General features: G+C 45.6%; 1 protein-coding gene across 4 annotated transcripts in view; it reads right to left on the reverse strand.

The window, feature by feature from the left end:
- Positions 1 to 25,651, reverse strand: part of HERC2 (HECT and RLD domain containing E3 ubiquitin protein ligase 2) — a 1,448,528-nt gene that overhangs the window by 838,338 nt on the left and 584,539 nt on the right. For all 4 annotated transcript variants that reach the window (XM_069204283.1, XM_069204284.1, XM_069204285.1 and 1 more), the window contains exon 39: positions 23,137 to 23,321. In XM_069204283.1, coding sequence (XP_069060384.1) covers positions 23,137 to 23,321 — 185 coding nt within the window. The remainder of the gene's footprint in view (positions 1 to 23,136; positions 23,322 to 25,651) is intronic.

The raw sequence follows: 25,651 nt of genomic DNA on the forward strand, positions 1-25,651 counted from the left end.
GAAGACTGGGAGCTCCACAGTTTGGTTTAAATGAAACAGTGAGATGAATTTTGGCAGAAATCTTGGATTTGTGCGGAGAACTATTTTATGTTTGTGTACTTGTATAAAGGGTTCTTTAATAGTAAACGCTTGTATTTCACTAACTCTTCGTAGTGAAGCGATAGCTACTAGAAATGCCACTCTCCAAGTTAAGAATTGGATTTGACAAGAATGCATGGGTTCAAAAGGTGGACCCATGAGTCGTGTAAGTGCAATATTACGATTCCACGAGGGTACTGGTGGGGTTCTTGGAGGTATGATCCTTTTTAGTCCTTCCATAAAGGCTTTAATGACTGGTATTCTAAATAGTGATTTTGTGTGTTTAATCTGCAAGTAAGCAGAGATTGCAGTGAGATGTATTTTGATGGAAGAAAAAGCAAGATTTGCTTTTTGTAGGTGTGGTAATTAACCTACGATGTCTTGTATGGAGGCATCTAACGGTGTGATGTGTTTTGCTTGGCAGTAGAAAACAAATCTTTTCCATTTATTAACATAACAATGCCTGGTGGTAGGTTTTCTTGCCTGTTTAATGACTTCCATACACTCATTTGAAAGATTTAGATAGCCAATAATACTTCAGGAGCCAGACTGCTAGATTGAGCATCGCTGGATTGGGGCGCCTGATCTGTTGTTTGTGTTGTGTTAACAGGTCTGGTCTGTTTGGTAGTTTGATATGAGGTACTACAGAGACGTCCAACAGTGTGGTGTACCACGGTTGGCATGCCCACGTTGGTGCTATGAGTATTAGTTTGAGTTTGTTTTGACTCATTTTTTTTTTTACTAGAAACGGAATGAGTGGGAGAGGGGGAAAAGCGTAAGCAAATATCCCTGACCAGTTGATCCATTAAGCATTGCCCTTGGACTGAGGGTGTGGGTACCTGGACGCAAAGTTTTGGCATTTTGCATTTTGTTTTGTTGCAAATAGGTCTATGTTTGGTGTTCCCCAGCGGAGGAAGTGATCCTGTAGGATCTGGGGATGAATTTCCCATTCGTGAGTTTGCTGGTGATCTCGACTGAGATTGTTGGCTAACTGATTCTGAATGCCTTGTATGTATCGTGCTATCAGGCGAATGTGATTGTGAATTGCCCAATGCCAAATCTTTTGTGCTAAGAGACACAGTTGTGTCCCCCCTTGTTTGTTGAGATAATACATTGTCGTCATGTTGTCGGTTTTGACAAGAATGTGCTTGTGGGCTATCAGTGGTTGAAATGCTTTTAATGCTAGAAACACTGCTAGCAGTTCCAAATGATTTATGTGAAGTTGTTTTTGTTGTTTGTCCCATTGACCCTGTATGCTGTGCTTGTTGAGGTGTGCTCCCCACCCCATCATGGAAGCATCTGTTGTGATAACAGCTTGAGGCACTGGGTCTTGGAATGGCCGCCCTTTGTTTAAATTTATAGGGATCCATCATTGAAGCGAGAAGTGTTTGGCGGTCTATCAACACTAGATCTTGAAGTTGACTCAGTGCTTGTGTCCATTGTTTTGCTAGGCACTGTTGTAAGGGTTGCATGTGTAATCTTGCATTTGAGACAATGGCTATGCATGAAGACATCATGCCTAGAAGTTTCATTACAAACCTTACTGGGTAGTGTTGGTTTGACTGTATGCTTGATGTTACATTTTGGAACGCTTGGACCCTTTGTGGACTTGGAGTGGCAATTGCCCTTTGTGTGTTGAGTGTTGATCCCAAGTATTGTTGTATTTGGGATGGTTGCAGATGTGATTTCTGGTAATTTCTAGAGACCCCTAGTTTGTGTAGAGTTTCTATGACATATTGCGTGTGAAGAAGACACTGTTGAGTGTTGGTTTTTATTAGCCAGTCGTCTAAATATGGGAATACGTGCATGTGCTGTCTCCTTATGTGAGCGACTACTACTGCTAGGCATTTTGTGAATACCCTTGGGGCCGTTGTTATCCCGAACGGTAGCATTTTGAATTGATAGGGTACGCCTTGCATTACAAACCTTAAGTATTTTCTGTGAGAAGGATGGATAGGTATGTGGAAATACGCATCCTTGAGATCCAATGTTGTCATGTATTCCTCCTTTTTTAGTAAGGGAACCACGTCTTTAAGTGTTACCATGTGGAAGTGGTCTGATTTGATGAAGAGATTCAGTGTTCAGAGATCTTAGATATATCTTAACGTTTTGTCCTTTTTTGGAATTAGGAAATATAGTGAGTAGACGCCTGTTCCTTTCTGATGATTGGGTACGAGCTCTATTGCTTGTTTTTGTAGTAGTGCTTGGACCTCTATTTGTAATAGGTCTAAGTGTTGTTTGGACAGATTGTGTATTCTTGGTGGCACATCTGGTGGGATTTTTGTAAATTCTATGCAATAACCATGTTGGATAATTGACAGGACCCATGCGTCTGTGGTAATATGTGTCCAGTTTTGATAATATGCGGTTAAACCCCCCCCTCAGCCCCCCCCACTGGTGACAAGTGTTGGGGTTTTGTGACCCTGAAGTCACTGTTTGGTCTGGCTTGGTTTGGTTGCTTGGAACTTTCCCTTTCCTCTTGGGAATTGTCCTCTATAGGGACCACGAAACCCTCCCCTTCGGACGGAGCGAAGAGGAACACGCCCAAACCCGATGGCGGAAAGAAAACAATCTAAGATGGAGTCGACCCCCATGCGCAATGGAGCCGATAGGGAGGAGTCACTCGGTCTTGTGACTTGAAAAGACTTCTTCGAAGAAAAACAATTTGTAACACTCCGAGCCCAACACTAGATGGCAGGATAATGCACAGCATGTGTATCTGAAGCTACACATGCCACCGAACATATATATACAAAAATAAAATTTATATACAAATATACATACTATCTATAACATTAATATTACTTTTGGTATGATCAGACAGGCAATGAGGAGGCGGGTGCAACTGTGAGGAATCCACCGGTAGCTACAATATCCACCAGAAAAAAGCATTACCGAAGTTAAGTAACTTGTTCTTCTGATGGATTCAACTACCTGTGGATTCCTCACCTTATGAATAAACTCCCAAAGCAGTCCCGCACTCGGAGGTGGGTGCCCGACTGGTCAGTCCTGCAAAACAGAACGGACAAAATGGCCATCCCTCCTAACATCCGAGCCTAAACAATAATGCTTTGCGAAAGTGTGGACGGAACCCCAAGATGCTGCCTTACAAATATCAGCAAATGGCACACCTCTAGCTAAAGCTGAAGTGGCAGACTTATCCCTGGTGGAAAGGGCCCCAAATGCCCTCAGGGGGAACTTTCTTTGCTAGTGAATAACAAATCCTTATACAAAGAATGACCCACCTTGAAAGAGTCCTCTTGTGGGCAGCTTTGCCCTTCATTTTGCCCACATATCCAATGAAGAACTGATCATCAATTCTGAAGTCTCTCGTCCTTCTCAGATCCAAACGATGCAGCCTTTCCTCCTCCTTTGATGGATGGGGATGAGGGTAAAAGGACGAGAGTTATAGATTGTCCCAGATGGAAGGGAGTGACTACCTTTGGAAGGAAAGCCACCCTGGTTCTGAGCACCACCTTGTCAGCATGAAAGGTAGTGAAAGGTGTTTTCACACTAAGAGCCTGAAGCTCACTCACACGTCTAGCCAACGTGATGGCTGTTAGAAAAACTGTCTTAAAAACTAAAAGCCTCAACGGGGAAGTATACATAGGCTCAAACGATGAACCCATCAAAAAAGTCAAAACTAAATTCAAATCCCACTGAGGCGTTACAAATGGAGTGGGAGGAAACTTGTTTGTTAACCCTTTAAGGAACCTAAGAACTATAGGAGACTTAAATAAGGAAGGCTGATCAGATAGGCAAAGAAAAGTCAACAGTGCCGATAAATAGCCTTTCACTGTCGCAACTGTGCATCCTTTCTGTGCTAAGGAAAGTGCAAACTGCAAAATATTAGATAAATGGGCCTTTAAGGGATCAATTTGTCTCACTCCACACCAAGTAACAAATTTCGACCATCTACCGGCATAGACAGTCTTGGTGGAGTGTCCCCTGGCCGATAACATCCACCAATTCTGGAGGAAGAGAAACAGAACTCAGATTGCCCCATTCAATCTCTAGGAATGTAGGTGCAGGCCCTGGAGGTGGGGGGTGTAGAATCTGACCCTGCAACTGTGAGAGGAGTCTACCCTGTGAGGGAGACTGAGCAGATGGCACAGTGAGTTTTGAAGGAGGTCTGTGTACCACACACTTCTTGGCCAATCCGGGGCTATTAATATGACTTGGGCCTGATCTTGGCGAATCTTCCTCAGAACTCAAGGGTATGGGAGGAAACGCATAAAGCAGTCTCCAGGTCAGCTGAAACGTGTCCCCCAACGCCCCCTGCATCAGATACTAGAGGCTGCAGAACGACGGTCAGTGTGCGTTCTTGTGAGTGGCAAACAGGTTTATCTGAGGTGCTCCCCACATCCGGAAGATTTGAAGAATCACATCCAGATGGAGACGCCACTTGTGATCGGCAGAAACGTGCAGACTGCGACTGTCCGCACGTACGTTGAAAACTCCAGCCAGATGGTTTGCTACTTTGCAAGAATGATGGTCCTGCACCCAGGACCAGAGCCGCCGAGCCTCTCGGCCGAGAAGATACGACCCTACTCCTCACTGCTTTTTGATATACCACATCGCCCTAGCGTTGTCTGTTAATACTTGTACTGACTGACCACGAATGGAGGGGAGGAAGGCCTTGAGAGCCAGACGTATTGCCCACAGTTCCAACAGATTGATGTGAAACTTCTGTTTTACTGGAAGCTAAAGGCCTTTGATTTTAGGTCCCCCCAGATGAGTTCCCTAGAGTGGAAGCATCCTTTATGACTGTGGACACTGGAGGTGGAAGACAAAAGGGTCTTCCTTGAGAGAGGTTGCCATCCACAGTCCACCATCGCAGATGTACCGCAGCATCTCTGGAGATCGTTATCGACTCCTCGAGATCCCCTCTGTGCTGAAACCACTCCTTGCGGAGGCACCACTGGAGAGACCTCAATTGTCAACAGAAATAATTAATCCGTTTATAAAGATACAGCATGTGTTTTGTCCTCGAGGGGCATACCCCATTCCCTGCCCTTTCTGCGTAGTTGAACGACTAAGGGTTTCATTGCCATCGAAAAGAGCAGGGGGGGAGAGTGGGCAAAGCTTTCAGGCACCCCAAGTCACTGGAAAGGGGGCTGAGATGAGACAGCCCAGGTGGATCCGAAATTATGGGTTTGTATAGAGAAATCAGGAATAGGGAAGCACTCAGGTTACAAAAAACATTACAATTTATTGTTATGTATTGTGACAACTATCATTGACAATTCAAATATAGCTCATTCTCTAACTGAGCACAATTAGTTCCTTGTGGAAGTGAGACCACCATTAATCAATTGCGCCAGATGCTTGTTGGTGTTTATATAAGATTAGTAGACAAGAATTGGGGAAAAACAGAAACCACCAGCTGCCTGTAACTGGCACTTTATATCCCTGAATCCACACTGCTCAACGGCGCCCCAGGAGGGGCTAGGTGGCCTTCAAACGGTCACAAGATACCCACAGCACGAGAAACACCCAAACCACCAGCTGCCCACAACTGGGACTTCATTACCCAGAATCCATGCTGCCCAATGCCAGTCCAGGAGGGGCTCAAAGGGCTGCGAGAGACCAGCGGCGTGGGACGTGCGCAGCACGTGCCCGGGCGAAAACCAGGCCAAGACGGGCCTGTCCGTACCCGTCCATGGCTGACTGAGGCTGGACCGGGCTGGGCCTACTCTCTGATGGGAACTCTATTCTGTTCCAGCACCCTAATTGGCGTGATGAGTGCCTTAATCTCTATCCACCCCATGGACAAGCAAAAAGCCACTGGATGTACTACAGCTCCTAGCAGGATGCCAAGTACAGACACTATGTTTGACTGAGCCATTGGGATTGTTACAAATTAAATTGCATTAACAGTGTGCAGACTATCTATGGAACAAGGGAGTGGGCCTGTTGAGGTTGCCCGTTGCTCCGCTATATCGGTGGGTGAATTATGTGATCTCTAGCAGAAGTAGGCACACTAAGGGCTGATGCTAAGGCATGCATTCTTAACTGTGAAAAAGCTGAATGCAACTCTATAGTCGATCAGGATAACTCAAATTTGAGCCTAGTGCCATCTAGTCCAACAAGTATAAACTTGCCTCAAGAACCGGTTGTTAAGCGTAAAAAGACTAGCAGCTGTGCACCCCGGCCAAAGCTACAAATAAAACAGATGAAACCCTGCAGGGGGACAGACTCATTTGATATGCGCTTCCTAAGCATCAATGAGATTTGCAAAAAGTTTTCTATGATCTTACAAGAGCAACTTAGCCCAATTAAGGAGCCCAACTTGCCAGCTTAACTAAGTCTATTTATTCTTTTGGTCACCAATCAAAATAACTCCACTGGTGGTAATGATGTGAGTGCCTGTTGTCATGAGCATCACAATAGTACAGGGGTAAATTCTTCCTCAAAAGCAGTAGCAAATCAGAATGTAATCCCTACCACGCCCGTCGTGCCTACCAGTTTTATTTTCTGCACCACTGCTCTCACCACTTAAGAACCAGTCCCAGGAGTTTCTCACACTGGCATCCATAACAATCCCTTACTGAATTCTACGAATGTGCAGGGACATATGGCCTCAGTAAATATTGGCTTGTTTTCCATCCCCAGTACTTCAATTTTAAACTTACCCAGCGGCACGTCCTTACATGTTGATATTGGCAGGAGTAACTCAGTTATAGCGCAATCAAACTGAGACATGGAAGCAGCTGCACAATAGGATCATTCACTGGCTTAGCATCTATAAAAACTTTAACACTGCACAGTAGAAGATCTTACTGCTGAGCTAGGTTGGCTGGGAGGGTCCCTCATTCAAAAACAGAGGGTGAAAGCACTGTTGTGAAGTTTAGACATCCGGCCAGAGTAAAGAAGTTAGTGGGGTCACATAAGAAGGGATCTCGTGCAACCTAAAGCATAGTTAACTACGCCTGGGGTACTTTTATAAACCCCTTACGCCGGCGATGTGGCCACTTTTTTCTAGTCACCAGTCTCAGCTAAGTTTGGGTTTGGTATGTAGGAATAGGTATGCAGCTCTACCAGGTCCTACTGAGATTAACTGACCTGGGGTGCAAGGACCATCCTTCAAAGATACTTTGTTAAAATCTGTCTGTGGTCATGCCGGAACACCCACTCTTAGGTTTACCCATCCATACTCCTGTGAAAACTGGCCCCCCAATTAAAAGTTTAAGCTGGAAAATTGCAGGTCTTCGTTCCAAGGTACATTTCCCAGAATGGGAACTCTTCATAAGAAGTTATGATATCCTGTTGTTGCAGGAAACGTGGAACTCCAACATTATTGTGCTTGATGGGTATCTATATTTCATCTTGTTTGGATCGTGTATCAGGGGGCTTAACCATCTGGATAAATGTGTCACTAGGAGGTCATTCCGTGGCCTTAAATACCTGCTTTCTAAGCAGTGCTTTTAAAGGATGATGTGATTTTGCATCTTATTACCTTCTATAACACTGATTTTGACAACGCTCCAAACCACAGGGTCCCTGGTTTATTCAAATACATTGGTTCAATTGTTGGGAGTGCATCAGGAGAAGGGCGTTTTTGTGCATACAGGGGGACTTTTAACCAGGCTGCGATGGCAATCCTGAAGACCCATTTTGCATGGGTTCCTAGAGGAGGCACAATACATGCTACAGCCCATGGGGAACCCCTGGTGCCCTAATACCCCAGGTACCTAAGTACCATATACTAGGGACTTAAAAGGGGGCACTAGTGTGCCAATTGTGGGGTGTGCAAAGTCATAGGCAACAGAATTTAAAAGGAGATCGCACACTACCTGGGGTCCTGGTTAGCAGGATCCCAGTGAAAGCAGTCTAAGCATACTGACAGCAGGCAAAAAGTGGGGGTATCCATGCTAAATAGAGGGCACTTTCCAACAATCCCTCTTCAGCGCCTGCTTGCATTTGCCAATGCTTGTTGGTAGACTTGCTGGTCGCTGACCTTCCTGCAATCTGGCAACCGACATGGGTCAGTTAGTAGGTGACTCCTAGGATCTTCTGCAGCTCCTAGACCCCGCAGGCAGACTCCTTCCTTGACCAACCTGCAGGAACTTCACCTTTAGGAGGGTGGCCATTGCCACCTGCACGACCTGGGCATTTCTGAGGGTACTGGACTATGTCTACTTCCTTTTTAGGTCTTCCACATCCTGAATCCATCCTTCGGTTCCACCGGCCTGATTCTCGGGTCGGACAACTGAGACCTCCACTGACTTCAGCTAGGGCTTCCGTCGTCCTTTCATCCCTATGAATCTAAGTCCACTTATGTAGGAACTCCTGTCTTGTCGGTATCCTTGGGTGGGGACACTCTCCAACTTTCCGACGTTCCTCCTGTCCGAGTTTCCTCGGGGTCCACTGGGAAGGGTCCTGAAACTCACAAATTCCAACAAGACTTCCCTATGTTAGTCTATGGGACGACCGGGTAAGTACCAGTCTGCACCCGGCCGCTAGAAACACTTGCTGCACTTACCTCAGGTGTTTTAGTTCTTCCCCAGCCCCTAGTTAACTACCACACTTACCTTGGTTGGGTTCACTATTTTGCATTCCACTTACTTAGTATATGGTTTGGCCCTGAACATTTTATGTTATTTCTGCTTGTTCTTTGGTGTATATATTGTGTGTAGATATCTCCAAAGGGACATATACCAATGCTAGTGTAGTAGTCAGTGCTGTAATAAAGAATCCTTTATTTTTGCAACACTTGTGTGGTTATTTCTTGTGTGGGAATTACTGACTACTGTGGTATTGCAAGTGCTTTACATTCCTCCTGGACAAGTTTCAGCTGCTCGCCTCAGCTACCCCTAGAGAGCTTTTGCTATCTGTATCTGGACATCTAAATACTATTACTAAGGGTTGCCTGGACTCAGTATAGGGAGCCACACCATAGATTTACACCTCAAACTCAGGCAGCCTCCTGCATTGGACATGCAGCGGTGGGATAAGACACTTGCATTGCTTTACCACTTGGTCAGCAGTGACTTTCCATAAGAAAGATCACTACTAACTATTGGTTACACACTACACTATTAACTTCAGGAACTTATACATTTTTTGCTTGGGTAGTCAGGGGTGTAGTATAGCCCTTTCTCCAAACCTTTAAAATTTAGAACCTTGGAGTAGGTAGGTGCCTTACATATACTACTCTAACACCATTTCCATAGTTGAGGGAGCTGACCGGGCTCAGGAGTCTTGGTATGGAGGTCTTTAAGTTCCAGGAACTTAGGACCCTGTGTACAGCTAGGAAACTTAGGACAGGTAGTAATCTTACCGAAGCTATTCTCCTAGAAATACTTTTTCGAGATGACACTCAGAGTCCTGATAGAGAAAGAGAATTAGGTGGGGAGGGTGAACCACCAATGTTGGATAAGGATTTACCAGGTACTTCCTATGGCCACACTAGACAGAACCATGAGGATTCCGGCGAGAACTTTGAACCTGCAGGGAGTTGTGCTGGTAACACAAGAGGGGGTTGTAGTAGTAGGCCCAATTTTTCTCCCCCTGGATTGGTCAAAAGGGTATCCAGGAGAGGTAGAGCCTCCTCGTTTTCATCTTCCCTTGCCTCAGCATCTTCTGTTAGGAACAGCCACTCTAGCTCCGAATAGGGATGATTAGATAGGGGGTTCAGCTTGCTGAAACTTTAGAAGGCCAAACTCAAGTTGAGAAAGCAGATGCTAGCTCTTGAGAAAGACTCCCTAGAGATGGAAAGGGAAAGGAATAATGTGGTGCTAGAACCCCATGGTGGCAGCATCAGATAGTCCACTGTCAGGGAAGACACTTGATTTTAGGACTCTCAGCAGGACAGTCCCATCTTACAAGGATGGGGATGACATCCATAAGTGGACCACTGATTTGGAGAGGGACTGCAAAGTCCAGAAGGTCCCTCAGAGGCAGTGGGCAGCTATGCTGGCTATTGCTCTCCTTTGCAGACAAATGGCAGAGATAAACTTTTGACTGTTAAAGAGGAAGATGCAGATAACTACCAGGTCTTGAAAGAGGCTCTGATTGATGGGTTTGGGCTCACAAGTGAGGAGAAATTGATTAGGTTCAGGGAAACTCAGAAGGAGTCCTCTCAAGACTGGTTAGACTTTGTGGACTGTTCAGTTAAGGCGCTGAAAGGCTGGCTGCATGGTAGTAATTTACATGACTATGATGGGCTGTACAATCTAATCATGAAGGGGGGCCCATACTTAATAACTGTCTGAAAAGCTACATCAGAACCTGGTGAACTCAGATTTGATCTCTCCAAAATAAACGGGAAAGAAGGCAGACAAGTGGGTTTGCACCAGGATCAGTGAAAAATCTGAGTGGGGGTGACCAAAAGAAGAAGGGTTCTTCTGAGACACAGGAGAAATATGTGGAAAAGGCGAATGAAAAGAAGAAAGAGTCTTCATCAGGATGACAAAATACTTCTGGGGGTGGGTCCAAATCCTCTTCTTCCAAAAAGAAACCTTGGCGATTCCTATGTAGGGAAAAAGGCCATAGGGCAGGTGATAGCAACTGTCCTAAGAAAAGCACAAAGAGTACTACTAACACTCCCCCTAGCGGTCCAAGCAATAGCACGGGTAGTAGTAGAGCAACCAAAGGTGTAGCTGGGTACTGCAGTGGACTCTGGCCTAGTCAGAGAAACCACTGAGGCTGTCCTAATATCGGATGGCGGCATAGACAAACAAGTTACTTACCTTCGGTAACAATGTATCTGGTAGAGACATATTCTAGTTGCAGATTCCTTACCTTAGAATTTCCCACAGGAGTCGGACTGGATCTGGAGATTTTTCTTTGGGCAGTACCCCTGTGCGCCTTCAGGTGGCGACGGTCGACTCCGTCACGCGTTGTTGGTGTCGTGGTCACCATGATGACGTTGCAGTCGTATATACGCACCACCCCGGTGCACTGACATCAGTTTCTTTTCACGACTTTCCACGCCGGTAGCGTGGAGCCATGAAGAACACTGAGAATGATGCACCTAAACTAGGGCCCCTAAAGGGAAGCTCCTGTCCCTAGAAATCAGTTCGTAGAGTAGGGGGGATGGGCAGGTCGGTAAGGAATCTGCAAATGGAATATGTCTCTACCAGATGGAAAATGTCACTTACCCAGTGTACATCTGTTCGTGGCATTAGATTCACATGCTGTGCATAGTCCGCTGTCTGGTGTTGGGCTCGGAGTGTTACAAGTTGTTTTTCTTCGAAGAAGTCTTTTCGAGTCACGAGACCGAGGGACTCCTCCCACTTCGGTTCCATTGCGCATGGGCGTCGACTCCATCTTAGATTGTTTTCCCCGCAGAGGGTGAGGTAGGAGTTGTGTATGCTAGTAATAGTGCCCATGCAATGGAATGAATACGTATGTACCTAATGAAGGTTAAAGTAATATATTTACAAATGTACAAATGTTGAAGATATACTTCCAAACGGCTACAGGCTCCCGGGGAGGCGGGTGGGCGCATGTGAATCTGCAGCGACTAATGCCACGAACAGATGTACACTGGGTAAGTGACATTTTCCGTTCGTTGGCATGTGTAGCTGCAGATACACATGCTGTGCATAGACTAGTAAGCAGTTATCTCCCCAAAAGCGGTGGTTCAGCCTGTAGGAGTGGAAGTAGTTTGAAATAAAGTTCTTAGTACGGCTTGCCCTACTGTGGCTTGTTGTGCAGATAGCACATCTACACAGTAGTGCTTAGTAAATGTATGAGGCGTAGACCATGTTGCTGCCTTACATATTTCGTTCATTGGAATATTTCCTAGAAAGACCATAGTAGCACCTTTCTTTCTGGTTGAGTGTGCCTTTGGTGTAATAGGCAGCTCTCTCTTTGCTTAAGATAGCATGTTTGGATGCACCTAACTATCCATCTTGCAATACCTTGTTTTGAAATTGGATTTCCTGTATGAGGTTTTTGAAAGGCAATAAATAGTTGTTTTGTCTTTCTATTTACTTTTGTTCTGTCAATGTAGTACATTAGTGCTCTTTTGATGTCTAATGTATGTAGTGCTCTTTCAGCTATTGAATCTGGCTGTGGGAAGAACACTGGTAATTCTACTGTTTGATTTAAGTGGAACGGTGAGATAACCTTTGGTAAGAATTTTGGATTTGTTCTTAGAACTACTTTATTCTTGTGTATTTGAATAAATGGTTCTTAGTATGGTAAACGCCTGTATTTCACTTACTCTTCTTAGAGATGTTATGGCAATGAGAAATGCAACTTTCCACGTTAAGTATTGCATTTCACAAGAATGCATGGGTTCGAAAGGTGGACCCATGAGCCTTGTTAAGACAATGTTGAGGTTCCATGAAGGAACAGGTGGTGTCCTTGGTGGTATGATTCTCTTTAGGCCTTCCATAAACGCTTTAATGACAGGTATTCTAAACGGGGAAGTTGAATGAGTAATCTGCAGGTAAGCAGATATTGCGGCGAGATGTATCTTTATGGAAGAGAAAGCTAGATTGTTTTTTTGCAAATGTAGTAAATATCCTAGTACATCTTTTGGAGACGCATGCAATGGATGAATTTGATCATTATGGCAGTAATAAACAAATCTTTTCCATTTACTTGCATAGCAGTGTCTAGTGGAAGGTTTTCTAGCTTGTTTTATGACCTCCATACATTCTTGTGTGAGGTCTGAGTGTCCAAATTCTAGGATTTCAGGAGCCAAATTGCGAGATTCAGCGATGCTGGGTTTGGATGCCTGATCTGTTGTTTGTGTTGTGTTAACAGATCTGGTCTGTTTGGTAGTTTGACATGAGGTACTACTGACAGGTCTAGTAGTGTCGTATACCAAGGTTGTCTTGCCCATGTTGGTGCTATTAGTATGAGTTTGAGTTTGTTTTGACTCAATTTGTTTACTAGATATGAATGAGAGGGAGAGGGGGAAAAGCGTACGCAAATATCCCTGACCAATTCATCCATAGAGCATTGCCTTGGGAGTACCTGTGTGGGTACCTGGATGCGAAGTTTTGGCATTTTGCGTTTTCTTTTGTTGCAAATAGATCTATTTGAGGTGTTCCCCAAATTTGAAAGTAAGTGTTTAGTATTTGGGGGTGAATTTCCCATTCGTGGACTTGTTGGTGATACCGAGAGAGATTGTCTGCTAGTTGGTTCTGGATCCCTGGAATAAATTGTGCTATTAGGCGAATATGGTTGTGAATTGCCCAATGCCATATTTTTTGTGTTAGGAGACACAACTGTCTCAAGTGTGTCCCCCCCTGTTTGTTTAAATAATACATTGTCGTCATGTTGTCTGTTTTGACAAGAATGTATTTGTGGGTTATCATGGGTTGGAATGCTTTCAACGCTAGAAATACTGCTAACAGTTCTAAGTGATTTATGTGGAACTTTCTTTGATGAATGTCCCATTGTCCTTGGATGCTGTGGTGATTGAGGTGTGCTCCCCACCCTGTCATGGAAGCATCCGTTGTTATAACGTATGTTGGCACTGGGTCTTGGAAAGGCCGCCCTTTGTTTAAATTTGGATTGTTCCACCATAGAAGCGAGATGTATGTTTGGCGGTCTATCAACACCAGATCTAGAAGTTGACCCTGTGCTTGTGACAATTGTGATGCTAGGCACTGTTGTAAGGGCCGCATGTACAACCTTGCGTATGGGACAATGGCTATGCATGAAGACATCATGCATAGGAGTTTTAATATTATTTTTGCTTGTATCTTTTGTGTTGGATACATGGCCTGTATTACCTTGTGAAATGTTTGAACCCTTTGTGGACTTGGAGTGGCTATCCCTTTTGTTGTGTTGATTGTCGCTCCTAAGTATTGCTGTGTTTGACACAGCAAAAGGTGTGACTTTGCATAGTTGATGGAGAAACCCAGCTTGTGAAGGGTTTGTATAACATAATTTGTGTGATGTGAACACTTTGTTAGCGTTTTGGTCTTGATTAACCAGTCGTCTAAGTAAGGGAACACGTGTATTTGCTGCCTTCTGATATGTGCAGCTACTACTGCTAGGCATTTTGTAAAGACTCTTGGCGCAGTTGTTATTCCGAATGGCAACACTTTGAATTGGTAATGTATTCCCTTGAATACGAACCTTAGGTATTTCCTGTGCAAAGGATGTATTGGTATATGGAAATACGCATCTTTTAGATCTAATGTTGTCATGTAGTCTTGCTGTTTGAGCAGTGGGATTACGTCTTGTAGTGTGACCATGTGAAAGTGGTCTGATTTGATGTAGGTGTTTAGTGTTCTGAGATCTAGTATAGGTCTTAGAGTTTTGTCTTTTTTCGGTATTAGAAAGTACAGTGAGTAAACTCCTGTGTTCTTTTGTCGACTTGGTACTAATTCTATTGCTTCCTTTTGCAGTAATGCTTGAACTTCTAGTCCTAGAAGGTCTATATGCTGTTTTGACATATTGTGTTTTTTCGGTGGGACGTTTGGAGGGAGTTGGAGAAATTCTATGCAATAACCATGTTAGATAATTGCTAAGACCCAAGTGTCTGTTGTTATTCCCTCCCAAGATTTGTAGAACTGGGTCAGTCTTCCCCCCACTGGTGTTGTGTGAAGGGGTTGTGTGACTTGTGAGTCACTGTTTATTTTGAGGGGTTTTGGGACCTTGAAATTTTCCCCGGGTTCTTGGGAATTGTCCCCCTCTGTATTGCCCCCGAAAACCTCCCCTTTGATATTGTCCCTGGTAGGTAGGTGGTCTTGTTTGTGAGGTGCTGGTTTCTGTGGGTTGACCTCGAAACCCTCCCCTAAAAGTTGTTTTACGAAATGTGCCAAATGTGCCTCTGCCCTGCGGGGAGTAGAGTGCGCCCATGGCTTTGGCTGTATCGGTGTCCTTCTTTAATTTTTCAATTGCAGTGTCCACCTCCGGCCCAAACAATTGTTGTTCATTAAACGGCATATTGAGCACAGCCTGTTGGATTTCGGGTTTGAACCCAGATGTGCGCAGCCATGCGTGCCTCCTTATGGTGACTGCAGTATTTATTGTTCTTGCAGCTGTATCCGCTGCATCCATAGAAGACCGTATCTGGTTGTTCGAGATACTTTGTCCCTCTTCCACCACCTGTTGCGCTCGTTTTTGGAACTCTTTGGGGAGGTGTTCGATGAAATGTTGCATCTCATCCCAATGAGCCCTGTCGTATCTCGCTAGAAGTGCTTGCGAGTTGGCGATGCGCCACTGATTTGCCGCTTGTGCTGCAACCCTTTTTCCTGCTGCATCAAATTTGCGGCTCTCCTTGTCTGGAGGTGGTGCGTCGCCTGATGTATGCGAGTTGGCTCTTTTACGAGCTGCTCCCACAACTACTGAATCTGGTGCCAGTTGTGATGTAATAAAAGCAGGGTCTGTGGGCGGTGCCTTGTATTTTTTCTCCACCCTTGGAGTTATGGCTCTGCTTTTAACTGGCTCCTGAAATATCTGTTTAGAGTGCCTTAGCATTCCTGGGAGCATGGGAAGGCTTTGATAATGGCTATGGGTGGAGGATAGGGTGTTAAAGAGGAAGTCATCCTCAATAGGCTCCGAATGTAGCGATACATTATGAAATTCGGCTGCCCTAGCTTCCACCTGTGCATATGATGTACTATCCTCAGGTGGTGAGGGTTTAGTTGGGTACGACTCCGGGCTATTGTCCGAAACTGGAGCGTCGTAGAGGTCCCATGCATCCGGATCATCCTGGCTCATTGTGGTATGAGCTGGTGAGTGTGGTGGAGTTTGTGCCTGTGATGCATGAGTTGACTGTGGTGGAGAGGGTAGTGGAGTTACCTTCTTTACCACCTTTGCTTGTGGTTGCTTGTCTCCTTGCTGGAAGTCAAGTTTTCTTTTCCTTTTGATTGGTGGAAGAGTGCTGATCTTCCCTGTATCCTTTTGGATAAAGATCCGCTTTTGCGTGTGATCTGGTTCTATTGTTTGTAATTCCTCCTCAAATCTGTGTTTTTTTAGTTGAGAGGATAGTCCTTGTTCCTCTGAGTAGGAACCGGTTTTCGGTTCGGTTGCCGGGTGTTTCGGCACCGAAACCGTGTCTCTGGATTTTTTCGGCTCCGACAAGATCTTTCTTCTTTTTGGCGTCGTGCCCTCTCGGTGCCGACCATCTTCGGTGCCGCTGTCTCTGTGCCGAGCAGCTTCAGTGCCGCTGTCTCGGTGTCGACCCCTTTCTGCACCACTCTCTCGGTCCCAAGATTGCTGCGTGCCTGTGTCTCGACCTGAGTCGGACGACTTCGACACCAGCTCGCCCTTTTTCGGTGCCGATGGACGGTCACCTACTTTCCGGGTTAAGCCATGGCCTGTTGGCGGTGGCGTCCCCTGGGCTTTGTCAGTTTTATCGTGTGATTTTTGTTTCGACATCTTACTCACGGTTGGTTGTTCTTCGACGTCGAATTCTTCGGAATCCGACTCGTGGATGGAGAAAGTCTCTTCTTCCTCCTCCTAGAACCGTTGTTGTCCTGTCGGCGTGGACGCCATCTGCAACCTCCTGGCTCTTCGGTCTCTGAGCGTTTTCCTCGACCGAAACGCGCGACAGTCCTCACACGTATCCTCCTTGTGCTTGGGGGACAGGCACAAGTTACAGACCAAATGTTGATCCGTATAAGGATATTTATTATGGCATTTAGGACAGAATCGGAACGGGGTCCGTTCCATCAGTCTCGATGTTGCACGCGGTCGGGCCGACCAGGCCCCGACGGACGATCGAAATTACCCCGAAGGGCTACCGGAGCTCTTCAAGATTCGGTGTCGACTTGTTCTAACTAACCCGATACCGAACGAAACAATACCGACAAATTTTTCCGCGATTCTGACTAACTTTCCGACCCGAAACACGGAGCGAAAAGGAACACGTCCGAACCAGACGGCGGAAAGAAAACAATCTAAGATGGAGTCGACGCCCATGCGCAATGGAACCGAAGTGGGAGGAGTCCCTCGGTCTCGTGGCTCGAAAAGACTTCTTCGAAGAAAAACAACTTGTAACACTCCGAGCCCAACACCAGACGGCGGACTATGCACAGCATGTGTATCTGCAGCTACACATGCCAACGAACATATGGTTACCGAAGGTAAGTAACTTGTTCATCTGATAGAGACTTCTAGTTGCAGATTGCTAACCTTAGAATATATATCCAGGCAAAACCAGCCCAAGGTGGGCTGCGAACTAAGATCACACCAAAACGACCTGCAGGGCGGCACAGCCAAAGTAGCCATCTCTGCGGACCGGACTATCCAGACAGTAATGTTTAGTGAGCGTGTGCAACGATGCCCATGTCGCTGCCTGGCAGATATCCAGGACTGGAACTCCACGTGCTAACACTGTGGTAGCAGCAGTTGTTCTGGTGGAATAGGCAAGCAAACCCTTAGGGGGTTTCATTTTCACCAAAGTGTAGCACATCTTGATGCAGAGGGCTGCCCATCGCAGGATGGTCCTCTTCTGCACCACCATTCCTTTCTTCACACCCACAAAGACTTGATCGTCCACCTAGAAATCTTCGGTATGCTTGAGGTAGCACGCCAACATTCTTTTTGGATCCAGACGTTGGAGTCTCTCCTCCTCATAAGAGGGATGTGGGGGTGCGTAAAAAGTAGGTAAAGTGATTGATTGGCCTACATGAAAAGGTGTCACCCTTTTGGGAAGGAAGCAAGCCCTCGTTGGAAGCACCACTTTGTCAGGATAGACCGCTTGAAATGGAGGTTTTGAAGAGAGAGCCTGGAGCTCACTTACTCTGCAAGCAGAGGTGAAGGCAATAAAAAAAGCAGTTTTAAGAGTCAAGAGCCGCAGGGGACAGTTGTGGGGCGGCTCAAAAGGAGCACACATGAGATATGTGAGGACCAACTTTAAATGATTTGGAGGCCTCAGCCTGGGCTGAAGTGGAGTTACAGGCCCATGCAGCAATGTTGGGCATTCCTGAAAGTGTTTTTGTAGCTACTAGGGCATAGGCCAAGAAACAGGGAGAGCCAGGAGCACAGAAGCCTGGAATAGTGGCCCAGGAAGCTCCCAAAAAGAGAGGCAGGAAGGGTAAGAAATTATCCTCTACCCAGTCCATATTTGAGAATCAGTCTCCTCAGGGTAATGATCTTGACCCCTGTGAGGAACCTACACCCGAGGAGCTTGGGCCTGACACGGCAGAGCTCTTTGTAGTATGTCATGAGAATGTATATGTTTGGTATAGTCCGTCTCCCCCTCCAACTGTGATCATCTTTGTCCTTTCTGGACTGAGTGTTCCAGAGAGATGACAGTTGGAGAGGTGAAGGCTGGATGAAGTCTGGATCTACTGTGGATGGAGTTTCTTTCTCTGAGGATTTATCAATAAACCATTATTCAAGTAAAACATCTTCTTTGGATGTCTTGGAGTGTGGGAAGCTTACTTCACTCTTGGGTGCAAAAGGATCCTCCAAGGAGGAATTGAGTCTGGAGCAGAAATCCTGCTCCTCTCTTGAAGGCCTCAGACTGCAAGCTGCTGAACACGAGGCAGGTCATGTCAGTGAGTCCGACAGGATCTACTAGGAAAATCGTCTACTTTACTAAAAGCCTAGGGCCCCAAACCTGGTGCCACCAGGCTGTTGGTCATACCTCAGAGGTTTAGGGAGTTGTTATTGACCCTGACACATCATTCCGCTTGCAGGAGATCTTGGGCAAAACAAGAATTGGGACAGACGTGTCCCACACTTTCACTGGTTACACATGCCTGACGACACCAAGGAGTATTGCCGCTCCTGTGTCACCTGCCAAGTCAGTGACAAGCTAGGTGGCACGACAAAGACATCTTAATTTCGCTATCAGTAGTTGGGGTACCCTTTGAGAGGGCTGGGATTGATAGTGTTGGTCCCCTTGACCCTCCTACAGTATCTGGGAACAGGTTTGTACTGTTGGTGGTGGACCATGCCACCAGATACCCAGAAACTATTCCCCCTTAGGACCACAACAGCTCCTGCAGTGGTCAAGGTCCTCCTGGGAATCTTTTCCAGGTTGGGTTTTCCTAGGGAGTTTATATCCGACAGGGGAGAAAACTTCATGTCTGGATACCTCAAAGCAGCATGGAAGGAATGTGGTGTAACCTGTAGGAAGATGGCTCTGTATATACAATACCAAAGTAAAGTACAGTGTGCACAGAGTCCAGTGGATCCCCAGAGGCTTTACAGAGGCTGAAGTAGATAATAATAGTACTCTCTTTTTGTTGTAGTCGAACAGTTAGGCTTATCAGAGGATAGTGCTCAGCATTTGTTGTACACACAGTCAAGAAATGAAGTACACACTCAATGATCAACTCCAGGCCAATGTTTATATATCAAACAATATTCTTTGTATCTTTAGGTGTAGGGAAATCTTCATCTGAGCTCGTCAGAGGGGGTCCTCTGGATTTAGGCTCCAGGCGTCGTCGTGTTGGTTAGGAGTGGTCAGCCCAGGGTGGACTCTAGATCGGAATCGCCTGGGGACCTTCTCTAGACCGGTGGGCCACCTGGGCTTGGGCTATGGGCACCGGGTGCCGAGTGGGCAGGAATCGCGAAACCCGGGAGGGTCTGAGTCCATCCTAGAGGTTTCTTTGTGGACAGGGCCGCTGTCCTCAGGAAATCTTGGTCCATGGGTAGGCAGACAGCCCTCTGGGGGTTTGCAGAGGCTGCTGGTCCTGCAGAAGTCTTAAAGCTGCAGACAAGCCAGTAGGGCTGGGGCCAAGTCCGTTGTTGCCTACAGTCTTCACTGCTGGAGCAGCTCTTCAGTCCTCCTTTTCACGTCACTGGGATTCTGAAGAGCAAGGTACAGGGGTGCCCCTAAATACTAGATTTAGGGGCGTTACTGGGGGTCAGAAGGCAGTACACAATGGCTGCTGAACCTGAGGGTGGCTACACCCTTCCTGAGCCCACTCCCTTTGGGGAGGAGGGAACATTTCTAACAATACTGGCTAACATCCTTCAAAACAAGATGGAGGATTCTGCCACAAGGGGTTCATCTCAGCTCTGGAAACCATAGGGGTGGTCCTACGTGGGGTGCGCACACGTCCTTGTGTTTACTAATTTTCCCGCCTGACCTGCTGCCAAAAGTGGGGCTTAGTCCGGGGGGCTGGTATCTCCACTAACTGGAGTGCCATGGGTCAGTGTAACCCAAGGCAGTAGCCTTTGAGGCTCACCACCAAGTATTCCAGTTCCTGAGGAGAGGGGGAGGGAATTGTTAAGCACCCCCCGCCCAGAGTAGGCTTTGTCCTAGATGCTAGAGAACACAAAGGCTCTCACTCCATGGGGTCAGAAACTTGACTATTAGTGGCAGGCTGGCACAGACCAGTCAGCCTTACATGAGAGGGTCGAGTGAAAAAAAATACAGGGGGTATTCTCTAAGATGCCCTCTTTGTGCTTTTATTCAATAAATCCAACAATGGCATAAGTGTGGATTTATTGAGCTGAGAAGCTTGATACTAAACTTCTTAGTCTGCAGCAAGGCCATCATGGAGCTCGGGAATTAGTAATGACAACTCCCACCTCATGTCAGGGCTATTTAGGGTCTCCCTCTTGGGTGGGTACTCAGATTCGACAAGCAAGATTCCACCAGGACTCCTCTGCATCATTTATTTAATCTTTTGGCCACCGGAACCACAACTGAACTCTTCGTGAATAATCTGCAAATTCAGCAACGACTCCGCTCTGCAACATTGTTTCTCTGGCTCCTTTCAGCAACTGCAACATTTCCCCACCTGTGCATCCTCTGAGGTCGACGAGACTCCAGCCTGCACCAAGAAGTAAGAAGGAATCTCCCTTGGAATGAAGGAGTCACTCCCCTGCATCTGCAGGCACCAACTGCAACGACAAACGGCTGGGTAGATCTTCTCTCCCCCAGAACTGTGTGGATACTGCATCACAGGTGGTGGTCTGGAGAGGTCCTCTTGGTCCTCTCTGCTAGCTGTCAAACTTGGGAGACGGTACGCCCTTGCATCTCCTTGCAGGATAGTACCCCTGTGCATTGCGACTCTTACAGCTACCAAGGCTTATTTGCTCCTGCTCCAAGAGATCTTCAGGCTTTGTGTAGCCCTCGCCCTCAGCACTTCTTCCTGCCAAGTACAGTCTCCTCTCTACTCCAGCGATGTGGGATTCCTCTTCAGGTGTGCTGAGTGGGTCTCACTGCAACTGCTGTGCCTGCTCCCAGTGGGTCGCCTGTGGGGACTGTCTCCCCCTCCTTGGATCGAGTCCCCTGGGCCTTGCTGGGCCTTTTCAACCTTGAAATTTGTCTTCTTCCTTCCTTGTATTTGCCAAGGCTTGTTGGTGAATCTTCAACACCCCTGACCCACTGCAACCCGACAGCCAACGTGGGACACCATCTGCATTATGTCAAGCACTTCTCGTCAGCTCCTGTGCTGCACAGTTGGTCTTCTTCGTCCCCCATCACCCTTGTCCTGCATCCACAGAAGGGTGCGTAGCAGCTCCTGCCACAACCATACACTCCATCACGACCTGGTCTACGGCCATTTCCTTTGCAGGTCCTCTTCTGCCAGAAACCACACCTTTGGGTTCTTCCAGTCTGGTCTGGATCTTGCACAATCCTTTTGCTAAGATCTCCTGTTGGTTTTGCAAAAAACAGGTACTTACCTCTGCTCTCTTGGCCGCTGGGGGTCATTCTGGTACTCACCTCTTGGAGTTCCTAGTTCCTCCAGCTCCCCTCTAATGATACTACATCCTTGAGTGGGGGACTGTGTGTCGCATTCCACGTATTTTGTAAATGGTTTGACCCTTCCATAGAACTGCTTTCTAATACTTTTGCCAATGCATGTTGCTTTTATGCTCCTTACTGATTGCTATTGTGTGTATACTTACCTCCAGTTAGGAGGACTGCCTGATAGTATTCCACTATTTGTGTTACCATAATAAAGTACCTTTATTTTTGTAACATTGTGTGGTTCTTTCATGTGTGTAAGTGCTGTGTGACTGTAGTGGTATTGCAAAAGCTTAAGCTTGCATATCTCCTAGATAAGTCTTGGCTGCTCATCAACACCTACCTGTACCTGGCTTCCTAGGCAGCGCCTAAACTTCACTAATAGGGGATACCTGGACCTGGTATAAGGTGATAACACCACAGGTCCTCACTACACACCAGGCCAGCTTCCTACAGGTGATTCCTACATACAGCTCTGTGCCGTCACTTCAGGAGCCGGAACAAATCGGATGCAGAGTCTGATGGAACTACGTTCCGCCGTACAGAATCAATGGCTAAAATAGTTTCCAAATCCAGCCTGGCACCTGGGGGAATTCAAAAGGAGAGGAATTCCCAACACTGTATTTTTAATTGCGGAAAGGCAAGAGTATGTCTGCTCATGAAGGATTCAATAGCTCCAGGGTGTCAGCTGAGTTAGAAGACTGGAGAACAGTCTAATATGGGTTTACAATAGCCATCTCTTGATTGGACTGGGATTTGGCCCCATCACCCACTCTATTGGTGCAGGTTTCATAGAGATTTCCAATAACTAGGTCATAGGCATAATTCTTACAGACAACCTGTTATACACATTTTGTATTTTTGAATTATATTCGAAGATCCTTAAGAATATTTTAATCCCTGTAATCAAGCAGAGTCTACACATTTCATGTCCCTGGCCTCTTTTTAAAATCTTTTTTATCACCTCTCTTGATTGGTTCTGCAGTGAACTGTTTTGTGACTATGGTTGTTGCAAGAAGAAAATCATTTCATTTCTGCTACAATTTCATGTCCTTTATTTGGAACCATGTTGATGGATTTAATCTCCGATTAATTACTTTAGCTTTGGCTATGTTATAAATCTTTTTTTATTTTTTAATGTGTGGCAACACTTCTGCGCCGATTCATACAATATCTTTAATACTGTTTTTTATGTTTCAAAACAAACTAGAAAAAAACATTTTAAAACTACTACATGTATGCACAGTTGGGGGGGTAGGGTACAGAAATACAACCTTATATATCATATGCTAATCTAACTTGCATTTCATAAGCATGTATATTTCTGGACTAGTAAATACAGTGAAATATATATTAGAGTAAATAACAATATTATCTTTTTTTCTACTCGACTGGTTATAAGCACAGTACGCAAAACAAATGTCCATTATCCAATTCTAATAATGGGTTTAAACCCTTCTCCTGGCAATTGACAGCATTACCTGTCTCTGTAAAGAAGTTGCTGTGAAAGACTCATGTCCTTCTACAATCTTCATCAGTAGAGTGATCCATTGAGACATGCTAAGAGTGCTGCACATCTGAGGCATGAGTGCGATGCTGCGGATAAATCCCAAAGTACACCAACTTCTGTGCTGTTCTTTATAGACCTGCTTATTTGGTAAAGATGCTAAAAATAAAAAAAAAGTTGTCTGTCGTTAACAGTCCTGTAAAGCTAAATAATCTATCCATGTGACCTGTAGTCTTTTCTCTCGAATTGTCAATAATAAATAACTGTTCTTTAGTTATCCAGACAATATTTATATACATATATAACTGAAATCACCAATAATTAAAAACATTTTGTCAGTCTGTACTACTCACATATCTTCATATTATTCCTGCTCTAATATGAGAAATAATAAGTTAATTAGTGACATGTCAAAAGCTTGTATGAGCAATCAATAGCGAAGGTGAAAATAAGTGGGGCTTTGCCCACCGTACTGTGCCTGTATTTTGCTCTGGCAACGAAATCTCAGAAAGAATGGATCCAGCATGACGCACTGATTTGAGTGGGATGTGACCACCAAGGACTGTGTGTTGATATGCAAAATAGATATTCTGTTCTTTATTGGTTAGTCAGTAGGCCAGACAATCAATCAAAAACATATTAAAGTGCTTCAGAAAACTGTCTGGCCTGACTGTCAACTGTGATAAATTTGTAACCTTGCCGCAGCTCAGAATAGAGAAAGCGATGCATTGGCTAACCAAGCTGTGTCAAGAAAGCGGTCTTTAGCTAGACATTTATTACAGAGTAACACTGCAGTTAGCAATGGTGGAATTCGGCCACCCCCATGAGACAAGTGGAACAAATTGGATGCTGGAGATAGGTACAAGGCAACCAGAGAGGGAGTGGAGGCTCTTGGAGTTTGAGGGCGATTGGTTGATGTTCTGGCCCTCCATTCTCCGATCTGAAAGATGTGCAGCCCACACCGCCACTGAATCCTAAGGTGGACATAATACTAAGCAGAATGGCGGGGCTTGAGTTCCCCCTACCTAGCATCTACCTATCCCTTGGCCTAAATCAAAAGGTCCAAGACAGGAGAGACTAGCTTAATTCCAAGTGCCCAAGAAGCCATCATACTGGTGCAAGGAAACAACAATGGCCAAAGACAAAGGCAAAAACCAATCACAGGCAGACAGCAAAGGCACCCTAGGATGAGGTGAACATGGCACTGGATGTGCGCCAACCTACACGCATTGTTAAACAGTCATTCTCAACTGAGACAATACTATAAGACATTAGGGTCACCAGGCCATCCGTGTAAGGGAAATTTTGAGGAAATCTGAACAGACGTATCGCTGCTACTACACAACCTCTGCAAAATGGTAGAGTGGGTAACAGAAATTGACTCAGGCCCATATAATGCAAGCCAGTCTCTCGGCCACTCGAGGTAACCAGAGGCTTAGAAGAGAGAGCTGAGGATGTGGAGGGGAGTATAGAGTAACAATATCAGGATAGTGGGCATTTCGGAAGGGTAGAAAGGCACATGCACAGAACAATTCCTTTACATACTAGCTGAAGTCCTAGATTCTCTTAAGAAACCTTTCCCAATGTTTTGTTGTAGAAAGAGCACATCCAACTCTTTAGCAAAGCCCTCTCCTGGGGTTCTTCCATGACCAGTTATAGCGCATGTTCTAGACTATAATGACAGAGACATTATCCTGAGAAAGCTTTGCACAATGGGCACAGTCATGGAGGAAAACAATAAAATTATGGTGTCTCCTGATTACACCAGTGAATCACAACAAAGAAGAACTTCTTTCATTGCAGAAAAACAAATAATCAGGGCTGTACCCAGCTAAAATTAGAGGTAATTCCAGTGGCAGAACCTTCTTCAACACTCCAGAAAAACACCGGGACTGGGTTGAGGAAAGTTTTGCAATGACAATGAGACCTGGATTTGTGAACCAGGACTAGAAATCAGAGAAATAACAACAGACACACAGAAAAAGATCCCAACAGGGTAGAGGAAGATGCAATGAGAGGTCCACGTGAGACAGCAAAGGGAGGTTGAGGGTGTCAGAGGACCAAGACACAAAAACTGAGAAATCCCTGAGCCCCCTGCCCCTAATAGGTGACTCAGAGATTAAACTTTAACTAGATCTCCTAGGGCCACATGACCTGTACCCCATTTTCTACAGAGAACACATACCTCATGCCCTGCCATCCACAATAATAACGGCCCTAATAAGCTGGAATGCAGGCTTGAAACAAATCACATGGAAGGATAAACTAACTAATGAAACCTCACTGTGGCATTGGCTAGTGCTTCCCCAGGTAGCTGGTCTACAGGGATTCAACTTCTGGGACCTCATTGGCATCCCATATTTGGGGGATGTGTGGGCATCAACCCATATCAAAATAGTAAAGCAATTGGCAAATACGTTTGCCCTTGGCATAAATTCATTTTTTTTTAAATATCTGCAGCTCTGTCGTACACTGAAACCCTACAGGGA

This window comes from Pleurodeles waltl, chromosome 8 (assembly GCF_031143425.1).
Source record: "Pleurodeles waltl isolate 20211129_DDA chromosome 8, aPleWal1.hap1.20221129, whole genome shotgun sequence".
Classification (NCBI taxonomy): domain Eukaryota; kingdom Metazoa; phylum Chordata; class Amphibia; order Caudata; family Salamandridae; genus Pleurodeles; species Pleurodeles waltl.